The 24,988-nt window shown below is 39.4% G+C and overlaps 1 protein-coding gene across 2 annotated transcripts in view; it reads left to right on the top strand.

The window, feature by feature from the left end:
• HECW1 (HECT, C2 and WW domain containing E3 ubiquitin protein ligase 1) overlaps nucleotides 1-24,988 on the top strand; it is a 258,375-nt gene that overhangs the window by 144,102 nt on the left and 89,285 nt on the right. For both annotated transcript variants that reach the window (XM_066322766.1, XM_066322776.1), the window contains exon 5: nucleotides 20,433-20,508. In XM_066322766.1, coding sequence (XP_066178863.1) covers nucleotides 20,433-20,508 — 76 coding nt within the window. The remainder of the gene's footprint in view (nucleotides 1-20,432; nucleotides 20,509-24,988) is intronic.

Genomic DNA, 24,988 nt, shown 5'->3' with positions numbered 1-24,988 from the left:
AGGAGTCAAATACAAAGTTCTCTTTGCCAGCATATGGTCCCTTTCCAATATAAAAGGGCACTTAGCAGAAAATATATATGCTAAGAAACAATTGCTGAGAGAGAGTGGATTCCCTGATTAACCATTTGAGGTGAGTAATTCTGAAAAAAGTAGCTGATCCATAAACTGTGGAAGGAAAGTTACCTATGTGGGTTTCTCATCTGTTGGAACAGTGCTGTCCACATCCTGCCTGCATATATTGCCACATATATATTATAATATATATTGTGCTCATACATTGCCACTAGTGTAGACTAACATCTTGAAGTGGTCTAACATGAAGACATGGGCCTTTAAATTCTAAGAAATTATTATACTGACTAGAGAGTTGTTTTAGCATTTGAACAGACAGTTCCTTGGCTTTCCATAGGCATTCAAGGAGCAATTTTGTCATTTGTGTGCAAAAGAACATTACAGTGTCTGGAGTTAGGAAGCTGTCATAGCTGACAGAAGCTGATCAGAGAGGTTTAGTAGTACCTCTTAGAAGGGAATCAACAAAGATTTGATGTACATAGGGAACACTATGTAGCTTAGCACTTGCATGTTCAGTCCTGTCCGCATTCACTGTATACTTGCTTTGAAATGTTCTAGAGAAGGGATACACCAGCCATTTCAGTGGTTACAGCTAACGCACATTCAGAGGGAAGTGGGGCTTTCCTGGCAGAATTTGACCCCACTAGCTACATAATATAAGGGAACGATTTTTGATAGCGGAGCAACCCTCAGCATGCTTCTTACATATGAAAAATGTCATTAGTTCTTTTTTTTCACTTCCACGTTGTTTCATTATAAACCCACAGTAGTGTTTACAGCCTAATTTGGTCATACTCAGTTCATGTTCAAGTATACTTACTCCCATGAGCAGCCTCTTAATACTTGCACAGTTGAGCCCTTAGTTCAGTGTAATTACATTTTTGGTTATGCTTTTCTATATCCTAATTATCACTGATTCAAAGAATTCGAAGGTTAATGACACATCCAAATTAATTCTTATTGCTACCTCAGTAACACAGCTTTTTCAGTATCCAGTTATATAAAGTCTATTGTATTTACACTGCAATTACCCTGTCATGTAGTGAGCACTTCATTTATATGAATTAGTGGAGTTGGAAAGCATAACCAGGATGTAATTGGTCCTCTGACTGCAGCATAACTATAGTCACTGTGTTATAAGTAATAACCTTTTCTTCCTTTTATTTTCCCTACTCTCATTCTAAATAGGAATGGTTTAGATTTTCTTTAAATATTAAGAAAACTCATTTGTAATGAAGGTCTCTTCTGAGTGCAGTTTAATAATACTTGCTTTTACAGTTCTGCTTTAGTAAAGGTGTGGAGCATCTGCTGGAACTTCACTGAGTTACTGGAAATGTTTAATTATTTGCCTTCAAATTGGCTGTATCTTTCAAAAGAGAATGGAACTGGCAAATAGGGTCACTTGCATTTTCATCATGACAAATTTCAGATGTGTCAGTGGCTAAAGTAAGAAATGATCCAGGTCGATGCTCCTGGTGGCTTTTTTCTCTATCTTGTTATCAACTTTTCAGCTTGGTGTGTTTCAAACTCCTATTACCTTTCATTCATAGATTTACACCCTTTTTGAGAGGTAAGTGCTCATAATTTATTATCTAAAAAGCACAAATTGAGCAGGGGAGGTACAAACAATTTTCTTTTTGACCAATTGATTTCCTGAGCAGCAGCCCATAACTCTCAATATGCAGGTAGGTATGTGTGTTTTTATTGTTCCACCCCAGGAGGAATGCCTCTACTTTCCAGCACACAGCTGTTTGCATATTTAAATGTTATTTAATTTTGCAGTCTTTATAATTTCCTGATTCATCCATATGAAAGACAGGTTATCTGATCATCTTAATGGAATTGCAGACACAAGTACGTAAAATTAGCTTTGGCATCAAAAATCAGAATGGATTGGAAAAAACTATGCAACAATGCTCCCAAATACTTCTCAGTGTTTTTTCTACCCAAATCCACCTGCGTATTTCACACAGATCTTCAAAAGTGCATATGTAGGAGAGAAGGGGAAGAGCCTCTTGTATGGTTGTTGTGAGATGTGGGGCAGCAGATGAGTAGGGATCAGTGCTGTGCTTCTCTGGAACATGGTGCTTGTCAGTGAGGAGGGCTGGCTGTGCTGCCTTGGAACAATCACCATGGAGGGCTGTGTCAAGCACGACTCTGCACATATTGCTGCCTAGATAGCCAGTGGCCTTTCTGCATCCTTTGCTGAATCCAGGTAGTAAACGAGAGCATGGAGGAACTAGGTGTTTATATCAAATGTATCCCTGGCAGAGTACCAGGTGCTTATAGCAAGCAGGGAAAGGCTATGTGCCTGTACAGGCAGGGTGGCTGGGGCAGGGGTCCTGTTCAGTGCACTGAAGAGTGGAATGATCTGAAGTGGAAGTTATGGAGGTCCTGACACTGTCATCTTTAGTCCTCTTTTACCACTTCAGGCATGCTTAAATTCATAGTAGCTTCACACATGACATGTTGCTGTAGACAAAGGTGCAATGGATTTAAAGAGGAAAGAAGTGACATAAGAAAAATCTGTCATCTTTAAATTATTAAGTAAAATAATTCTGTAAGTGTCTATCCAGCTGACTTTTTCTTATTGTGGTAGTCCAAATGTGCAATTCTGCAGATTTAAAGAGGAGTAGGACAGAACAAAAACCAGAGTTAATGCTACAATTTGCAGGTTCCATTAAATTGTTGTCTATTTCTTTTCTTCTCATGGACTCTACCTAAGCAGCACTAATTGTGGAGCTGCTGAATGTCCTGGGTTGTAGTATAGGATGTGCACAAAGTCTTCTATCACCGTCTTCATGAACTAATGAATCCAATTGTTGGAGCAGTGCTCTTCCCAGGCCCCCCTCCCTCTGGGGTGCCTTCTGTTAATGGCCCATCAATGCCTTGTGCATGACTCATATAGATGCCTCCCTCCGGGAGCTATCTCTCTTTAATGGGCCATCAAGGACCCCTGTATGACTCATCATCCCACTGTGAGATGCTCCACCCAGGGGGAGGAGCCAAGCATTCTCACCTGGATATAATCTGGGATTTGGGACAGTACAGGCAGCCCTTACCCACTGGATTCCCAGAGGAGCAGTTACCAGACCTTTCTATGAGATCACTGCTTCAGGAAGACCAGCTGACCTGGACTGCTTCCATCACCCTGCTCAGGTTGTATTCTGACTCTGTCAGTGGTCTTTTTGTATCATTGCATTTATTTTATTTTGCCTTTTTTTTCCCCTGTTATTCTCATTAAATTGTATTTCTGACTTGGAGCCTCACTTGTTTTACTTTCAAACCACTACACTGAGCCATCCTGAAGTATCACTGGCCACAGCCTAGTCTTCACTGTGCAGGTCAGATGCACCAATTTTGGCCTTCTCCCTGTTGCCCTAATCTCTTTGTATGTGTTGTTTCAAAGAAAATGCTTGGGTCAAATTTAACCTTACTGAGCATTCGATACTGTATGAACTTCTAAGAGTAGATTTTGAATGGTTTAATTAGCAGACTTGAAATACAATGGGGAGTTGAAGTGAAGAAATAAAAAGTATGACAGATGGGAACTGGAGTGATTTTATTTCAGCAACACCAAGAAGACCATTACACAAGCCATTTATTTGTTAATGGGTTCAATAAGAGTCTGATATTTCCCAGCCACTTGCTTTTGGAATGTCTCTTGTTACAGTCCCATAATAGCGATAGTAATATCTGCACATCATATTGCTCCCTTCTGTGGTTTAGTAAGTTATGGAAAGATCAGCAACTGTTCAGCACACTGCACTGGTGTAATCATCCTTGCTTTGGCCTTTTACATTCTTCGATACTCTCTCCTGCATCTGATCAGATTAATGAAAAGCAATGCAGTTCCTGACACTACAGTGGGATTGAGGGTAGATATTTTAGTTTTTAAAGGGGAAAGGAAAGAAGGATTTTTAGACCTAGAAAGTACTTCAGAGCTGAATGTGATAGAGTGCTGAATGAAGGAATGAAGCCCCTCCTGCTTCCTGCCTTCTAGGAATTACTTGCTGTTATAGGGCATGAATCTGATTGTGGATGAGCACCAGATAAATTACCAGGAGTAGTACAGACTACATGACACAGCTTTCCAGTGTATTTTAGTTCAGAACTTGTAAAAATATTCGCTTTGATATTGCTTTACAAAATAGATTCTTTCTACCCTTTTCCCCTTGCATTTGGCAGTTTGATTTGTTATTGCCAGCTTTGTACACATTGATTTAAATTTCATTGGGTGCACTAGAGGCCTGCTAATGAATTTAAAAAGACAACATTGTGTTCTACCCATTTTTTGTGTGTGTTTGACTTATTTAGTGAAAACACTATACTTGAACAATCTTAATTTAAAAATAATAATACACTTTTCACTCAGAAAAGAAAAAGGAACAGGAATGTTGCCAGGGCGAATCCATTATATAGCTAGTCCAACACCAAAGACCATGGAAGATATAAGAATCCTGCGGTGAATGGGCACAAAATCCTCTAGGTCAAATTTGCTATGTCTACAGTACTGCCTGATGGGGCATAAAGAGGAAAAGACCAGGGTTTGATGTTCTGTGTTCCATTTTCTTTCCACATCATGACTTGCCCTAATGTTTTCACTAGCTGTCCTTTCCTGCTCTGCACTGGACCCTCATAGAGAGGCAGCTGTTGGAAATGTGTGTGTCCCTGTTTTAAGTGGGAGGCTTGATGACTTCAAGTCATTGCAGCAGGGAAATAATTTTGAGCTCATCAGTTGTAAGCTTTCTGAGTCTCCCCACAGGGTCAAAATTTTCCCTTTAATTAGACCTTATAAGTAAAAAAAACAGCTTTTCTTTCTTCAATTTTTGTATTTACCTTTGTTCCATTTTATCATCTTCTCCCATGTTCCAGCATTAGCAAAGATGGAGATAAGAAGCCGTTGATCTCTCCTATCTCTGTATCTGTTAGCACTGCTTACAGCTTTACCATGTTTCCTTTTACTGAAGTTCTTCCATGGTACTTAGATGCATGTGCATCAGGTGACATGTTATTCTCATCTCCATCTTCTCTTGGACAATTTTTAATACAAAATTAAATTCCTGTTGAAGGTATAAGTAGACATTTTCAGAATTGAAGGTATAATCAGACATTTTCAGAATCTCTTACAATTTCTGCTACTCATAAGTTGAAGATCTTTGTGTGTATACATAGAAATACAGGGAAAAGAAATGTTGAGTGTGGATAACAACCTCATGATTTTGTGTAGAATTGCAACTGAGGTATAGAATCATAGGATTGTTTAGGTTGGAAAAGACCTCCAAGATCATCGACTCCAACCTCTGACTGATCACCTTGTCAACTTGACCTTAGCACTAAGTGTGAAGTACACTAGTTTCTTGAACACCTTCAGGGATGGTGACTCTACCACCTACCTGGGCATCCCATTCCAATGCTTGAAAACCCTTTCTTGAAGAAATTTTCCTGATGTCCAACCTGAACCTCCCCTGCTGCATGCTGAGGCTATGCCCCACTTGCCACAACCTTCTTGCAAGTAGTTGTAGACAGCAATGAGGCCACTGCTGAACTTCCTTTTCTCCAGGCTAAACAACCCCACCTCCCTCGGCTGCTCTTAGAGGACTTACCCTCCAGATCATTCACCAGCTTTGTTGCCCTTCTCTGGGCTCTCTCCGGCACACCAATGTCTTACTTTAGGTGAGAACACAAAACTGAACAAAGGACTTGAGGTGAATCCTCACCAGAGCCCAATTAAGAGTATAATAATCACAGCCCTGGTCCTGCTGGCCTCACTATTTTTCATCTGGGCCAGGATGCCATTGGCCTGCTTGGCTACCTAGGCACACACTAGATTATGTTTCACTGCTCTCAATCAGTACCCCCAGGTCCTTTTCTGTCAGGCAGCTTTGCAGCCGCACTGTCCCCAGCCTGTCGCATTGCCTGGGTTTGTTGTGACCCAAGTGTAACACCTGTCACTTGGCTGTATTGAACGTCCTAGAATTGGCCTCAATCCAGCCTGTCTAGATTCCAGTGCACAGCCTTTCTACCCTCCAGCAGATCAATACTCCTGCCTAACTTAATGTCATCTGCAAACTGAGGGGGCACTCAATCCCCTTGTCCAGATCATCAATAAAGATATTAAACAGGACATGCCCCAATAACCCCACTAGTGACCAGGGAGTAATTGGATGTGGCTCCATTCACACAGCTCTCTGGGCCCAGACATCCAACTAGTTCTTAACCCAGCATAGAGTGCCCCTGTCCAAGCCATAGGCCAGCAGCTTCTCCAGGAGAATGCTGTGGGAGACAGTATCAAAGGCTTTACTTCTGCCTTCTGGCATAGAAGACCTTTGAAACAGGAATGGTGTTAATTAGTTAAGTGATCTGAATCAGCTGGGATGAGAGGTATCAATTGCTGTATCTACTGGCCTCCGTGACCCAGTGTCTGGTTTAAGCCTTGCTGGAAATAAAGCACAATGCAGTCACTCACTTAAGCTGCCCCCTTCTCCACCCACCCCGATGGAATGGGGAAGAGAATCAAAGTTAAACTTGTGTGTTGAGATAAGAACAGTTTAATAATTGAAAATAAATTAAAATACAGTAATAATGTTAAATGATTATTACAATAATAATAATAATAATAGTAAAGGGAAAAACAGGTGATGGACGATAGAATTGCTCACCTCTTGTTCACTGATGCCAGACCCCCTTTCCCAAACCCAGATCAACTTTCCTACTAGGTAACTCCCCCCAGTTTATATACTGGGCATGACATTCCATGGTAATCTCTTGGAATATCTCTTTGGACAGTTCGGGTTACCTGTCTCAGATGTGCTCCCTCCCAGCTTCTTTTGTGAGCCTCCTCACTGGAACAGCATGAGATAAGGAAAAATAAAAGTCCTTGGCTTGGGATAAAAACAACTAGCAAAAGCCAAAACATCAGTGTGTTATCAATACCATTGTCATTCCAAATCCAAAACACACCACCTCTAACAGCTACTGAGAAGTTAGCTCGACCCTAGCTGATACCAGGACACCCAGGAAGTCATTTCCAGTCATGTTTCTGGGAGGACATTGTGCTTTCATCAAGACCAGAAGCCCATGTTCTGGTTGTCGTTAAAATTATGCTGACACCTTTTCAAGACTTTCTGACTTAATGTATGAATTCTTGTTGTTCAGATTCTAATTTCTTAATGATGACCCATTATTAGAACCTGCAATTACGAGCTGTTTTTGTTCTTTTTTAATGTTTTGTTCAGCATATAGCACTTGACCATTGGTCATCTTTATATTTACACCTCAGATGTAGGTGGCAATATTTTACTTCTTAGGTATGTTGAAAAACCTTCTGAAGTTAAGCTTCTTTACTAAGCTAAGAATTAATGTTTTTCAAAAGGGTTACAAATTCTCAAACGAAAGTTGTTGTCTTAGATTTTAATCTGCTATTAATTCCTATTAGCTGATGAGACAAAGCAGAAGACTTAATAATAAGTATTAGCTATGCTGAAAAGCACAGTGGTCAGGTTTCTGACTGACATATCCATTCAGGGGAATTGGCATACTAAGCTGTGCTGATTAGTTTAGAACAAAGAAGAAATGACTCATGTTGAAGAAGGAATGCAAATATTAGTTGAGAGACAGCTGTTTCTGTGGATAAACCTTCTGAAGATGTTGAATAAATTTTAAAGTATATACAGGGAAAAACATGAACTCACTGCTCATCCAAAGCAATGAATAAAACCCCAAATGGCTTATTAAGGGCTTGCAATGAATTGGGCAAAATAAGCAGATGGAGGTGGGACAGTGAAGGAACTTGTTTTGTATAATTCTTATGATAACTTTCATAACAATAGAAAAATAGGACATCAGGAAAATGTGGTAAAACAGCAGAATTATTGTCTTATGGTTTTATTTTTTAAAATATCTGTGATGTTTGTAAAACAATGTTAGCATGTCAGAGGCTCATCTTATTTCTTGAAGATAGTCTTTTGTTTAATGGTATTTACTACTGTGTCTCAAACATACTGCCAAGTGAAAAGATAAGAGGAAAGCTAATCTGCAGGGAGAGATGATAACAAAGGTGTGACTATGGGCTTTAAATCTATTGGTGTAGATTTAAAGTAACCTGAAACCAAGATCCACTGAAGTAATAGAGATCTTTCTGCCTATTCAGTGAACTACTGGGTGAATTACTGCACAAATATAGGCTAGATGCAAGTTATTTATATTGTGTTTCTCTGTGTGGCTATTTTAAATTACTTACTGTCATAAGGCATATGTCACTGTGGATGAGCTGCTTTGGAGTCTAATGCAAAGTTGAGTTAAATTGGTTTTGGTGGTTGTTTTGGTTGTAGATTTTTGGGTTTTTTTTCTTTCAGAAAAGAGCATGGGGACTTAGCTGTGGTTTCTCTCTGAGGTCTCCTGATGCACTGACCAATCTGCCTCTGCTCTGTGTTGCAGTCAGATCTGTAGCCTGCAGGTTTTCAGATGGGAGGGAAATGTTTAGGACACACAGATGTGAAATAAGCTGAACATGTAAGTTGTGAATTTGCTGTGCAAAAGCAAAGTACAATTTTACTTTTACAATTTTACATAAAAAGCTTTGATGCATAGTTGAGAATACTGATAAATTCTTGGGTAGGTGTACAGATTATAAAGTCTCTGAACCACCCACAAAGGTAACCCAGATTTTAGTGGAATCACATATTACTAAACTAAAGGATGCTGTGTTCCCTGTGGCTTTCCTCCCTGGAAAGCTGGCACACTGGGAGGAAGGCTGGGAGATAGGTACAAGACCTCTTATTGTGTCCACACATCTGTATCACAAGTATCTGAATACAAGCCAAAATATGAACTTAATCTGAGATGGGCAGCTGTGTGCCCAGTCTCTCACTCAGCAATTTTCAGCAAATTTCAGCAGTTCTCATGTACCAACATACCTGTTTTCAAGCACTGCGTGGATTTCTTTACATCAGAGGAGCAGCCAGACAAACAGCCAGACATGAAGAAGGAAAGCAGGAGGTAATAGAATTTGTTAAAGCCACATCTGTAGCCTGCACTGAACTTGTGTGTAGCTCTGCAGAGAAGAACGTTATTGTAGTTTTGCAATGCATAATGCTTTATAAAAATAGACAGACTCTCTTCTGAAATAACTCATGCCCTCAGGTAACCTAAAATCAGCAGACATGACTGAGGAAATGACTATGAGGTGAAATTGCACACATTTATAACTGGTGGATTTGTAGGTCATTTTGAATGTTTGTGGATAACCTGCAATAACCTGCAGGTCATTTCAGTAGAAATACCCTAAGTAGGTGATAGAGAGAGCAAGTGGTGACTGAAAGCCAGAAGGTTTTTCAACATCCCAAGAGATGCCAGTGCCTGGAGGTATCTGCCCTATTTAGTGTGCATGGATGTCTATGTGCACATGCATGCAAGTGCAAGCCCTATCATGATCATGCTATCCTTTGTTTTATCTGTATGTCGAGTTTATCTTGGATTGCCTGTACTTCACACAAAACCTGGGTGATCCAAAAATACATTTATAATGTTGCATTGGGAAAAAGTTATCACGGGAGGGAAAAAAAAAAAAAAAGGCATTAAAATTTATATACCAAGAGGCAGACTTTATGCTTCACAGTTATCTTTTATGTTTGCATTTCCTGATTTCTTGAGCCTTGACAGGATCATCATGTTCCCTTAACATAGTTTTGTTGGTACAATAAAGTTGTATAACATTGCACACTTTTAAAAATAATTTTTACTATAGCTATTACTCAGACCTCTTTTGTTCTCAGGCTGTCTTATGAGTGGGGAAATCAATGTAGGTCAGTATGTTATATATCAGCAGATGTGCATAAGAATATTTCCTTAATAGAATTGTGAGCACTTTGTTCATTTTTAATCCTTGAATCTCTTGAGAAACATTTTTCTTTTCCATTAAATATGTGTCTTTTTTTTCTGGCTAGCTAGCTGAGTTCTCAGGCAAACTTGTTTCCATCCCTACTGAAAGCATGCAGCGCCTCCCCACTCAATATCTCCATTTTAGAAGGAGACTTAAATTCTTACATCTGTAAAGTCTGATGGAAAGCAACTAAATTGTTCTTACATGTTTCCCTTTTTAACTCAACAAGCCCCATTTTTATTTACACTGAGGCAGCTTTTTGCCTTTACACCTATGTGGTAGGACTTTGTGGTGAACCTAAGTATAAACCACATCAATTAGACCACATGTTGATATTCTTAGCAAAGGACAACCGCTCATAATACCTAACTAACGTAATACCTACCTAACCTAAGTTTAACTTAATTGTTAAACTTCACTTCACAAAATGCATAATGGACTATATCTCAGATACCAACACATTTGTGAGTTTTTTCTGGCAGACTGTGTCTGTACTAGGATTGTGATTCTGGAGGTGAAATGTTTGAGGGCAACCCAGGGCTGTTACAGTACACCTGAGTCACTTATGTGGGAGAATTTAAAATGTAATACCAGAAAAGTCTGGAAGTGCCACTGTTGTCAGAAAACCCTGGTTTTTAAAGCAGCCTGTTTATTTCTCTTATTTTTCTCCAATGGATCTCACTTACCATTTTCATAGGCAAGTTTGGAAGCTGCTGCTGTCAAGTTTGAGTTCTTATAAAGCTGTTGTGATCACTGTTAGAGTATTGGGATTTTTCTGGTGTTTGGCTTGGGTGTTTTGAGATGAATCTGAAAGGGAGGAAGGGAATTCTTTTAGGATGTAAAGATCTGGAATTTCAGAAATTAATTTCTTGCTTTCCTTATAGCATCCTCCACTGCTTTTTCCTTTGTTTTCCCCTTTTCTTCTGTAGACCCTTGCCTTTTTTCCTCTTTTCTGGTTCCAGTTTTTCCTTTTCTAGTAAATTTCTTTCACTTTTTTTTGGCTTCTTCCTTTCAAGGTTTTGAAGAGCTTCTGGATTAGGAGAGATTTAGACTGGCTGAAAAGCATGCTGAGCGCTGACCACAACCAGCCTTTAGGACCACTTGGCTGCCTCTCAGATAGGCAGCTGATGACTGTGTGAGCCTCACAGTGGGGTGGTCAGAGCTGGCAGGAGTGCCCAGGCATGTGAGACATCCCCTCTCTTGCTTTGGAGGCGAGCTGTGGCCGTGTCAGGCTTATCTTGTGGATCTGCTGTAGTTAATTTCCCTGAAATGACAGCTCTCCTGCATTTAGTTGACACCACTTTGCCTTCCTATTGTATTTAATGACTTTTATGTTCAGAAGATTTGCATCCAAACCAAGTATGCATCCAAGTATGCACCAAACCAAATCCTTCACAAGGCTTTTGGTGGCAACCTAATTGCTGTAACGAATTCATCTCTTACTGGAGATCAGATTTTGTAAAAGCTGCTTCTCCCCAGAAATCCTTCGTATACCTCAGGTTTGCTTAGTGCCCTGCCACACTCATTTTCAGAGTGAGTCTGGCCTCTTGTTTTCTTCATCCTTCAGATTGGCCTTTACGTACAGGGAGTGGCAGAGATAGAGCTGGATTTATTTATCCAGTCCTAAGGGAATTCTTAGGTGGACTGTTAATGATTGCTTTAACTACCTAATGGGATATTGTAGGGAAGGGGACAGGCTCTACTCACAGCACACGTTGAGATGATAGCAGGTTGTGGACACAAGTTGCAGCAAGAGACATTCTGATTAGGCTTCAGGAATATCTTTTGTCTCAAGAGAGTAGTCAAACATTAGAGTGGTCTGCCCAGAGAGCTTGTGGTATCTCAATTCTCTCAGAGCTGAACTGGACAGGGCCCAGAGTAGCCTGCTCTGGCTGGTTGGAACTGTTTTGACTGAAAGGTCAGATAACTTCAGGAGATAGCTTCCAACATTATTTATTCTATGGCAGTGTGATTACAATCAGTATTCCCACAAACCTACTTCACTGGAGAAGGCTGTTGACTTTTTAAAGCCTGCTGTTCTAGAAAGCAGCAACCTAAGAAAAACAAAACATCAAGTGCTCTAGACAGCAGAAGCCAGTTGGAGATTAAAAAAAAAAAGGCTATTTTTAAATAGAAAGGATTAAAATAAAACAACCACAAAATCAGACAAATAGCAAAACAAGCAAACAAACAAAAAATCAAAGCCATGGGTTTGGTAACGTGAGATAAGCAGTTTCTGCTGAGTCTAATGGATCTGCTAAAAGGAGAAACACTGTGTGAATGAGGCTGCATTAACTGACTGTAGATACTATAAAAGCAGATTTTTTCTTCTCAGCTTTATCGTTTCTGTGGCATCCTAACTTGAAAAATGATCTGCATAGTGTAATGTTTTATTAGGAATTCAGCAAGATTGAGGGACATTTGAAATAGCACAGATATTTCTTTACTTTAAATTCAGACTATAAATCTACAGTTGCCTCATTTCTGCCCAAAGTAGGACCCAAGGCTGAAAGTAAAGTGTCTGTAACTCACTTCTGGAAATAATGGTATTCATAGTTGAACTGGCATTTGAGACATTCATTTAGAAGAATGGGCGTTGTTCACTGCCTAGCTGCTTCTTTTATGGTGCAAAGGGTCATTGACTTGGTTCCCTTGTCCAGGGATGCTCTGAGCCCTTCTTCAAACACAGCTTAGCTGAAAGATTTGGTTCTCTCCCTCAGGTGTCAGCTTTACTCATCTGTGCACTCATCCCATCCAAAAGAAGGTAAAAGAGTGAAGAGTTTCTGAGGCTGTAGTGAAGGCAGCTGCTGTCTAATAGTTTTCTGCCTTCCAAAGACCCCATGGATGTGTCAGTGTTTCTGCTATTTATCCCCTATGTTTTGGTGACTCCGGTAATTTCATAGGCAGAGATAAAAAGTGTTAGCAGAAATTTTTTAATTCTCTATACAAAGTGTTTTCATGAAAAGAATGAATTTGAAGTTAGGCAGGTGTATTGAAGTTAGGCATTAGGCAGGTGTATTCTGCCTGGTGTAAATCTGATCATAACACCAGATTTTCTTAGAGGGTTTTTTTCTGGATGGTGGTAACACTGGGAAGCACAAAGCTGTTTAGCAACCAGAAGGAGCTATCTTCCTGCTAACTAAACCAGTTTGTTTTGAACACTGGGTCTGTAAAATACTGTCATGCTTTGGACCACTTTACCCTTGCTGAGAGACTTCTTAAAGCTCACAGGGTCATTGGCACCAAATAGCCTGCTGTCTCAGAGCCAGTGTGGGGACAGTTGGTAGGATATGCTGCAGAAAACAATCCTCCCCGAAGTTTGATAGGTATAAGTGATATATCTGCTGCTTAGATGTAGTCCAGCCCTCAACCCAGAAACAGCAAGCCCAAACCCTACCGCATACATGTGTGATCATCTGTCATTATCTGAAAATCTGACTATTTAAATGAAGTTTCAAAGACTGAGGGAATATCAGAATCTCTAATCAAAGCTTTTCCTCTGATGCCAAAGGATAACTGAAGTTTATTAGGCGGAGCTGTTGAAACAATTAAAATGCAGAATTTAATTAAATTTTGGAAGAAAAAGATACTGGACTCTGTGGGAGGTATTGATTTCTTGCCTCAGTCCTTGATTTTGTTTTAATTGGAAGTGCTCTTCACATCCTTATTTGAGATTCTGGTTATGCTGAAAGAGCATTCTACACACATAGGATTGGTTGGGGAATATGAAATAGTTTCATGCCAACATGGAAACTTCCATATATTTGGTATGTACTCTCACTGGATACCCTTTTGTTGTAAGCCTGTTGACAGTTGCCTTCTAGAGGACATCACTGATGCACTTAAGTAAGCAGCAGGTTTTTTTCCAGTATTTTAGTTTGGCTGCCACAGTTTATAATTCTACTACTATCTAGTGAAACAATTCATAACATTCTCCATGGGGGGAAAAATGTTTACTCACTTCCTAGTGACCTATTTAAGGTCCTGTTTTTCTAAGACAAGAGTTTTAGGAATGAAACCTTCTTTCTCTGGGAATAAATAATCAATAAACACTGCTGCAGGGCTGGGTAAAAGATGTGTTCTGCAGAGAGAGGGCAACGGTCACATGCCCACAAAAGGCAGATTCTCCACTTAATTGGGGAATGGCCTTCAGAAGGTGATGTATTGCAAGGCTAGAATGCTGCTGACCATGGCACATGGGGAAGCCTCTGTGTGTGTGTGGTCACAGTCCTTAAGGGCTGTGCTGAGCACCCAGCAGGAGTTAGGCTCCTGCTGGAGAAGCTGGCAGCTGTTTGGAAGCACCTGATAGAAAAATACCACTGTGCCAGCACGGTGGCTTAACAAGCTAACAGGGTAAGTGGAATATATTGCATTCAAGAGCTGGATAATTCTGTTAGCAGAGTGGGGGTTGCAGCTGAAGCACGGCCACTAATTAGGGGTGGATTTTCAAAGTGGGTCCTGGGATTATAGACGTAATTCTGTCAGTGGCAGTCAGGGAGCTCTGAATTTCTTCCTTTCAGAATTCACCTCTTGCATCCCAGAGCAGCTTCTTCACTGGAGAAGCCAAGCGATGGTGATGAAAGGAGGTACTTAATCTGTGTTTGCTTAGTCAAGTTTTTTACAAAACAGTTTATTTTTAAGTTCAGCAGCTGGGAGGAAATGGGAATATTCACCCATTTGCAGACCTACTGAGGAATTCCCTCCCTAAAGAAGATGGTAGAATACAAAGTGTGAACTTGGGATGATGTCTGATATTCTCTTCCTGTGATAAGATGCTGAGCTGCTGAGCTGTAGAAAATGTAAGCCTTTTTCCGCTTGTTTTGAAGAGTTGATCTAATGTTAAGCATTCAGTGAAGTCAAAAGTGCAACAGTGATAGCCAACAGAAATAGGTAAGGGGAGAATAAATTTTTGAGGAATGTTCTGGACTCCTGTGCCATGTACACTCCGGTCTATTAAAACAATAGCTCCAAGCTGTTTAAACTCAAATCAGCAAGGCTGTTAACCTTACTTATTTTGCTTTAAGTCTGCTGCTCTTGAAAAGCAGAGAACAGAAAACTGGAGCTTGAAGTAAGCATAGTACAGGCAGTGACTGGACAGCCTTATCCTTTGCACTGCAACACCATCTTTAGCTCTGACACATGTAGCAGATGTTCTGTTTTGCTGATGCACAGTTTGGGGCTAAGTTGAGGCTGTTTTTCACTTTTGATTTGAATCAAGCACAGGTTGTAGCTTTCCCTTTTCGCAATGCTCTAAATCTGCTGCTTTTCATCCTCAGAGCCTATTTCTGTGTACAAGTAGGAAGTATTTTGCTGCTTTGTGGTTTCCAGTCTTCTTTCATTGTAGACTTCTGTCTTGATTATAGGTCTGGATTGTACTGCTTGGAAGTGTGAGCTCTTCTGAATACACTGATATGTTCTTAGATCTACTTTTTAAAATAACAGCTTTTGTGAATAGATAGTATTGCCCCAGCTAGAGCTTTACAAATTTACAGTACCTGACTGTTTAATCTGTGTTAGATATTACTGTAGTTACAACCAGTGCTATCAGTGTAAAATATTCTAGGTTTTAATTAGCATCTTGTAAAATGGGAACTTGATTATATTGAGCATTAGGTCATGTTCATGATGTTCACCATGATATAAAGGCAATGAAAGCAAACAGGTAGCTCAGCACTTAATATCACTGTAATTTCCTCTGTTTAAAGGGAAGAAATACTGACCTGAGGGAGGTAATTTATATCAGTTAAATGTCATCATTCTTTTGCAGCAGAAGCCACTGATATGGAAGTGCTTTGTCTGTAGTGAAGAGCAAGATTACTTAATCTAGGTGTTTCTTCTACTTATGGGAAAAGAAAATTCACCTTGCTTTGTCGAATCACTTAATGTGAGTGCAGTGGCCAAAAAAGTCCTCTTCCTTCTGGTGGAGGACAGAAATCCTCTTCCTTCCAGAGAGGAAGAGTGCTACAAGTACAAGAGTGCTATAAGTACTCCTATGCACTTAGACATAAGAGTGTTTTTCTGTACTTTGTCTGTGAAAAAGAGTAAGTGCTTGTATTTGTCAGCTGTGCATGTCTAGCTGTGGTAGATGCATGTAATAAAATCATAATACCTGCTGGTTTTTATCAGCAGGACTTTAGGAATAGTTAAGTTGTGCTGCACAGTAGACAAACATGCTAAAAGGAATTTAATGCTGCAAAGGAAAATTTGCCAGCATGCTGTACTATTACTGGCCACTGTGGTGTCCAAAAGCAGATATTCTAGTACAGCACTAGGTAAATAAACACAGTTACAACAATTAATTTCCTCCAGAGTTGTATTCACACTGTACCTGTGTCCAAAAGTATTTGCCTCATCATAATTTAGAGCAACAGGGAGGCCGAATAGGGGCACCCTAAGAGTGCCCTGTAAGCCACATTATTTTCAGGAGCAAGAGTATTGTGCTTGTTACTCTTGCACATATTCAGGTAGGCTAGTGAAGGGAAGGGTATTTTAGGAGATATTTTTAATTCATTGTAAGAGTCTCTGTTTCTGGCTTTCTGCTTAGACTAATTTCTAGTGATGCGCTTGGAATTTTGCCTCAGCAAGAACTGACGGACTGTAATACTCTGGGATTTCCCAAGGTGATTATTTTTTTTTTCATAACACATGCCATGGCTAAAGAGAAAGTCACAAGGGCACCCTTTGCTAGTGTGAAACCTTCCCCCTTTCTCATTCAGGGTCACATAACTTCCTTCTAGCATTTGCAGGAACTTCTCACAAGGAAAAGTGATTCCAGGACAAGACTACTATTTTTACCCTTTGGTCTTTTTAGTTTTGGTTTTTTTTTTTTTTTTTTTTTTTTTTTTCTCTGTACTATAAAAATGAAAGGCATTACCAAAGCTGGACAGTTTCCTGAGGTCAGCAAGTCCCAACAGGCTTCAGTCTGGCCTCAAGTACCTTCCCATGTTTCACAGTTAGCCATCACAGATGCTGGTAGTCATCTTTCAGCTTGCTTCAGAGGCTGGGAAGCTATCACAGATCAGAGGATTTTACACTGTGTGTTTACTGGAGAATATTTTAAAGGAAGTACTGATGCTTCTCTAACTGTTTGAATGTATGTGCTGACATCAGTAGCAATGATGCTGGCTCCAATTGCATTCAGAGAAATCAAAAGGAGGTTTGAACCTAGTTCAGGAAGCCTTTAGTTTCTGGAGAGAGATTCAGTTAGGCTTGAAATTGCAGCACATGATATAGCTAGATATAGCAGAAGTTTGTAGTAAAAGCATATTAATTCTGGTTTCTATCAGCAGGACCTGTGAAATAATTAGGCTGGGTTGTGCAATGTGTAAAAATGGCATTATAAATGAAAAATATCAAGCTAATTCTGACTGAGCTCTCACTTCAAGGGCTAAAAAAAAGCACAGAAGTTATGAGGGAAAATCATATTTATTCCTTTTCGTCTGAAGGACTTCAAGCCCATAGGATGTCAAGCGATGAGATGAATGTTGTCTGTCTGTCAACTCACTGTGTTTTAAGTGGCATTTGAGAAGACAGATGGGTTTTTATCTCTGATGACTAAACTCAAGGTTTACTTACAGTGACAAAACTCCCAATGTAATTATATTGTAGCTACTAAAATCAGTCTGGATTTCCTTCATGCTGAATGGCAAGCAGGAGCAGTATGACCTGTGTACATCCCTATTCCAGGATGCAAGATACTATGAAGCACATTTGATATGGCTACTGATGAGCTCAGGGGACCACCTGCCCTCTTTTTCCCTGCTCTGCATCCAGTGCAGCCTTGTTGTCATTACTGGGGACAGTCTGGTATTGCATTAGAAAAGAGTGAATCCAAACTGCAGAGAATAGCTTTTCTTCTTTTCAGAAAATCAGACTTAAAGTCGAGGAGATTTGTCTCCCTTACTTCCTTGCTATTCCTTCTGACTTTTCGAAAAGTCAATTTTAAAGAATAATGACTTTCATGGCCTTCCTATTCTTTGAGAGAGGATGTTTGCCTGCTCCTGAGCCTGCTCTGGCATGTGTCTAGGCATGCCCAAATCATGGGTGAGAAGGTGCTGTGTATGTGTGGGGAGAGTGGCAGATCAGTGCCTTCAGACCACTGGAGGATGAGGAGCACAAGTTTGTGATGGTAGAGCTACACAGAAGGCTCAGTTGTATGATGTCTGTAATGGTGCATCACAAGTCTCAAACCAAAGGACAAAAGCTTCTCTCCTTCAGCCTTTCTGCCATACATTCCCTTTTTCATCCACCTGGCCAGGAAGAAAATTGGAAAACCTTCCAGCAAGTGTTTCATTTTGCTAAGGTTAATTGCTAGGCATTCTCAAAACGTCTGGCATGCTGATATAGTGCTGCATCTCAAAGAGTTATGCAGGAGACAGCTACTGAGGATGGACTCATTTGCACAGCAGGGCTGGCTTTTAGTACCCCTGATTGTATGGCTGAGTGCTGAGCACTTGACAGGGTGCTGTGGGGTGCACCTGCTTCAGATGAACAGATGGACCCTTCAGGAGCAAATAAATTTATTTTGTTGTTTTTTCACTTATGGGAATGGATGTGTAATTACTCCCCCTGTATAATGGCAAGCTTTGTTAATGCAAGTTTGACCATGCTGAGGGTGGTTTGCTTTTTATCAGGATTTGTACCAACACTCTATTATAACTGTCTCAATATAGTTTCACTGATGTATATATGGCCCCTGAAGGGTCATTTAATATATTTTTGAGTTTTAAACAGGTTTGCAGGACCCCATCAGATCCACTCCGGTTTGTTCAAAGTGTAGTCTGCTGAACTATTCATATTGGCATGATGTATGACATATGTGGCAGAAAAATGTTGAAGAACTAGACAAAAGCATCTTTTGCAAATGTGCACATATGCACACAACCACATATGTTGGTTGACCTCATTACTATCTTGGACAAAATCATGTAAAGATCATAAAAGTGAGCATTAAAGCATAATGTGTAATTAATATCAGGCAGTGACATAGTATGAAAAATGCATGTTGACAAGGAAATATCATTGTTTCTTAATGGGATCACAACTTTAGCTGGTAAAGGTTGCTGACTTCTAGTCGTAAAATTCCAACAGTCACATATATTCTGATTTAAATGTGTCTCTATCCAGAAATCAGTGGTGGATTCAGTAAATGTATTGAAACCTACTTTGCTGAGAAAGCCAATAGTGCAATTGCAACCAATTAGCTGTGATCCAATAGGGATATTTCTACTGGAACTTATTTGTAGTCCTGCCCCACTCAGTACCTTCTATCCCATTTAGATAGTCTGGAAGAAACAAAATCATTATGTCTAAAAGTCAGGTCCAGCAGAATCCATTATTTTATAAGGATGTCTAAATTCAATCCATATATTTTTGATCTAGGTCTCATCCATGTGTAGTTGTTTAATCCCTGCTAGCTGGGCCAAGGACCCACTTGCCAGGTTTTGCACTATCTGGGGGCAGAGAGCAGCTTGTTTTCTAAGTTAAGCTTGACTGCACAATATTTAATATACCGAGCAATGACTCACAGCTGTGTAGGACTTCAGTTACTCTTTCCCATCAGAAATTGGAACTTCACTGCATAAAAGCTATTTTTATTTTTTGGCTGAAAGCTGAATGGCAAGAGTGACATGGAACTGCTGCTTCCCAGGGGCACAGGAGTGCTTGGTTTGACTCCAAAGTCAGTGGGAAGCAGTACTCATAGCACCACCTCCCTGCTGAGCTTGGACTCTGACATCCCATGGCATCTCTGCCCTGCTCAGGGACTCCACACAAAAACTACTGGTGGTAGGCTTCTCCTAATGCCCCAGACACTGGCCCATGGGTGTTGTTGCTTCCCAGTTCTGATCACAGCCAGAAGGCAGCTTGGGGTCTATCTGGCACAACAGCAGCTCACCAGTAAACTTCCTGAACCAAAGACTGACATTAAAAACTGAACTGTGGAGTACAAAGATAATCTATGCATTTTTAATTTTTTTTCCAGCTCACCCTCAATGCATATTGCTAGCCTAATTGACAATAGGTTTTTTGTGCAGGGTACTAGTAATCTCTCAAGTCTTTCTCAAAGGTATGCAATAAACTTTCTGAAACAAGATTTTCCACACCATTAATAAAGTATTATAAAGATAGAAGTTGTTTCAAGAGGTGATAGCCACATCCCCATCTTTATGTACTACTTTTATCTCCTGATTAATAAGTAGTTCATTTTTGGGTAAAGAACTGCTATATTCAAATAAAAGTAGTATTTTTGTGTCATTCTGGTTTTTTAAGGGAAAGCTTTCAGGCAGGGATTACTTAGGTCATCAATGGTTAAATGGTTATCTAGATAAAAATACGGTTTTGATCTCTGGTCATATAATTGATTATTAGTTGTAAAAGTAACTAAGAATCTGTGAGAAAGACAGTTACTAAGTAAGTAATTCTCTGTTCAAGAGCTGTTGGACACAACTCTTTCTCATAATTCTTTATCTCCCTTCAGATTTTTAAAAGCATCACCAATGAAGACTCAGTCCCGGGACAAGGAAGTCGAAGACTGATAAGTTTTTCATTGTCAGGTAAGTCACTGCTGATATGAAAGTTTTAAGCCCAATGAGTTTGTGAGTGAAGTTACTAGAACCTTTCATGTACATAAGTGTGTAAGTATATGTATGTGTATATTTATGCATAAGGTTCTTTGTTGCTCTAGAAGTGATGCTGAGACAGAGAATAAGTATCTATGATTCTTGCTACACTCTTTTCCTTCAGTGAGAGTTACGTGCTGAAGTAGCTTGTTCAAGTAGAGTTCTGGGGCTGTATTAGGTTTTTCTGTTTACAATTAAATAGGTAGGTAAAGCAAGACCAAAGGCATGTGCTTTATTTACAGAGTGAAATGCGATTTGTGGTAGTACTCTCTTCCTTGGAAAGTATGTTCCACAGTCATGGTCTGGACCTGAGGCAAATCCATGTGCTGTGGTGCGGAAGCTTCTCTATATTGCTCAAAAGTGACTCTCAGACTTGAGCCAGAAGACTGCTCTCACTTATCTGCATTTCATGCAGAATGCTCAGCCTCATTACTTGGCTTGTCAGGGCAGGTTTTAAAGGCTTAATATGTTTCCATGTAAGGGCTATGAACCATTTGATCTGGCTTTGGTAAGAATAACATGTAAATAACAGGTAAATCACGTAGAAACCAGTTTGTCAAAAGAGAGTGGCTATGAGCATGATTTTTATTTTGGAGTCTTATGCTTACTGGTTGGTTTCCATATTTTTTTAGCTCCTGGAAGACAAAGAGAACGATGCTTGGCTTGACTTGAAAGTTCTTTGAGCATGTAGTACAGAGTAAATGTTTTACCCTAGTTCAAAAGTTTTACAGGCATAGGCCTTTAAGTGTAAAGTCCTTCTCTTAGACAGGCATCTCAATATATGATTTGTTTTGGTATTATGATTTATTTCAAGCTTCCCTCTATTAAGGGTGCATGTCAGTGCTTTTCCAAATTAGGCAGGCAGTGTGGTTCTTGAGAGATTGTGTATGATACATGGCAGATCATGCTGACATTGGGCATTACTTACTTTTGCCAAGTTGCACACTGGACATCCACCTACCAGTTGGTAAAACCACAGGTTTAGCTCAACAGAAATAAAGAAGTAGACTTAGTATTTTTTAATGTCCATAAATAATCTTACACAGCAAATGTGGCCCAGAGCTAGTTGCAGTTTTTCATTATCTCGGATTATTTGGCCTAGTAAGCCAAGACGTGTCAAGAGTAGTAATTTGTGAGGCTGCTAAATAATGTGGTGTCAGTGAGCCCTGTTATAAACTAGTATCTAATTTACAGCTTGATTTAAAGATATGAAGACCATACCTTAGAATATGTTTGGGATATCCTATTCCAATAATTTGCAAGCAATTAATCTGCATTTATATATTGCATCCATATTAACATCATCACAGCCAGGTATAAGAAAGGCTTTGATAAAATATTTTTGCAATTATTTAATCAAAACTCTAATTCATCAAAATAGTTCCATTTCAGTCTTTCTAAAATTAACAGGTTAATACATTCCAAGGATTTATTTATTACTTTCTTAGTGAACATTACAGCAACAAAATGTTGTCTCTCTCAAAGCAGAATTATTGCTATTCCTATATCTAATATGCCAGCTAATAAAATGCAAATCAAGGCAGACCTCCCAGAGGTGTCCGAAGGAACTGGGATTCTTTTCCATTTGCATCACTATCTCAGCAGTAACCTCTCTATTGTCCCTCACTTATACAGAGTTTTCCTTTTTAATACCTATACTTTGGTATACTGTCATCTTCAGTCATCAGTTAATACAGTCATTACTTAAAAGTTAGGTTTCCAAATTATGGTTGATTTAGTTGCAGTTAAAAAAAATGTGGCTGGAGTATCATTACTGTGACTGGAGCCCATTGCACCAACACAGAGGAATCATGCTGTAAGCAGTCTATAATCTAAAGAATGCAAGAAGAGTTATGTCTTATGACATATAATTTTTTTAGAAGAAAAAATTATTAGAGTGGGAGAGAAAAATATCAAAGTAGGCCAAATCACAAGAAATGCTGAACAACATGAGTGCATTTCAGCTGACTTGCATTGCTTCCTCTACCACTGAGAGAGTCCAGTGAGACCCTATGTTAAAATGAACTGTGTGGAAACAGGGTTTTTTAAAAAAAGCTGTTGACAAAATGCTTTATTCTTTCTGTAGTTTATTGAGTATTTGGTTGGACAAAATTAAACTGTTTCACTGGAGGTGTTTTTTGAGAAAATATTTCTGGATTGAATAAAAATGTCAAACAATGAAAAAGGTGTAAAATGATCCTTCAAGGCACAAGAATATGATTAACTTCTTGAGAATGGAAATAGCATAGAGTTTGCACTATGTCACCGAGAAGGTTTTTTACTTCATGTTTCCTTCCTTGGAGACTGGAAGTTGGTCCTGTGAAAAGCTGGTTTAGATTAATAGTTTCAATGGCAACACTGATCTCAAAGAAGGTAATTTCCCATGATTAAGCTTATTAATAATTTTTATGATGACCTTATTATTGTAGCTTTCATTATTTAAAATATGAAGAGAAATATTTTAAGCCTAATTTAGTTAGAATGAAAAAAGCCTATAAGGAAAATTCCAGAGTCCATTTTGCATTTACTTTTCAAACATGCCTTTTCCACAGCTACCAGTGAATGTCACATTTCCAATATGGTGTCTGAAAAGCATCAGCGCTCTCTTGCATGAAGTACAGAAGGAAAAAATGTGCTAAGCTTCCTGAGATGTACCAGCTACTTCACTTGCAGGTTCATAGTTTAGCAGCAGTATAACACATTTGCTGAAAGTCCTTAAAACCAGTCTTGTTGGCTGGTATATTTAGAAAGTGTTATCATGAGGTTTGCATAATGTGCCTCCCAGCTCTGTGTTGCATCAAACAATTTTTTCAGGCTTTAATATTTCACATATCTCATGTTTTTGCACACTTCATTTATAAGTGTCCTTGGGGAACAAATTACCAGATCTGAACATTTCACAAACATTCAGGCATTTATCTCCATCACACCTCTCTGAGAATCTTGTTTGTTGTTTTTGTGTGGTTTTCAGACCAGGTATTCAGGTAATAACAGTTGTCAGTTTATAGAACTTAGAGCATAAATCACAAATGAAAATAGTATAAGGTCTGCTAAGAGTCATTATGACAGTAGTTGTTAGCGTGAAATACTTGTTCAGAATGCACATATATAATGCGCACGTTGTTTTTCCAACAACTTTTTAAAATACTAGTGACTGACTTTATAACTACTAATCCCATGCCTTTTTCTTACTTGTCAGATCTTGTGTCAAGGTGAGGTGGCTTTTTTCCATGTCCAGTACACATTTTGCCTATGAGGTATGCCTAGACCAGAAGTTTGAAAGGCCTCAGAAGGCTTTGAATTCGACCACTCTGTTCTCCTATTTAACACAGGACATCTTGCTCCATGGTGGTGAGCTTTGTGTGAGTTTGGCTCAGATGGATCTCACAGACAGGTGTGGAGTCAGGATATGAGGACACCGAGATGATACTTGGCTCCAGTGGTTAATTACTTGCAGTGATAAAAACACTCCCTTGCTGTGATAAGCTGTTAACTTTAAGGGTTCAGACTTTTTCTGTGCTTTCCTTCTTGATGAAGGCAGCCTGTCTTTCAGACACTTTGGAATAACTAAGTCCACTGCTACTTTTCATTTAATAATACACTGATTTTCTTCCTAATACCTCTACTGCCCTTCTTCTAAACAAATTAAAATGTTTCTGTTGGAAGCATTTACAGCTAGAAAAAAAATATTTTCTTATCTTTTTCATGGTCTTTAATATTTTGCCAGGGAGTCCTGTGACAGAAATGTTTTGGTTTGTCTGATCCACTTAGTCTTCCTTTTAAATCTCAGACCTTAAAAATTCCTTCCTGTGCAATTACACTAGCCCTTTCTTTTTCTCCTGCATTTTATTTTAAGAGAAAAGTGAGGTCTGTCTATATGTCTGTAATTGCTGAGAGCAAGAAGCATTTTATTTAACCTATTGCATATCATCAGTGGCAGGATCTCATCCAGTAGCTGATAAAGTCAGTCACCTCTTGTACTTTAAATAGTATCTTTCTCAATTCCCCTCCATCAGTTTGCTGTGCTGGATTTTAAGACTCCCTATCATTGCACACTACTGTTTGATTTCTAGAACTCCTTAATATTTGCTTCTTGAACTCTAATTAATACCAGATGCAAAACTTCTGTAAATCCATGCTCACATTCTTCCAAGGAGGTGATTGCGAAATAAAGTTTGGTGTCATACACTGCTTCATGAGTCAAATCTGCATTTCAGTAAGTGCAGTGTTGCTGTGCTCTTACTATTGAAATATTGTTCCACTGACAGTGGCTAAAAGTACTTCTTTAAAAGCACATGGCTGAGAGGCAGTACCTATGTGCCTCCCATTGAATCTTGAGCAAGCAGAGTTTTGTTGTTCCTTTCTTTGAAGCCATGCCTATGTCTTAGGTGGCTCAGGTCAGTAGATGAACTGC

Source organism: Sylvia atricapilla, chromosome 1 (genome assembly GCF_009819655.1).
Source record: "Sylvia atricapilla isolate bSylAtr1 chromosome 1, bSylAtr1.pri, whole genome shotgun sequence".
Taxonomy (NCBI): domain Eukaryota; kingdom Metazoa; phylum Chordata; class Aves; order Passeriformes; family Sylviidae; genus Sylvia; species Sylvia atricapilla.
This window is presented reverse-complemented; position numbering and strand designations above follow the sequence as displayed.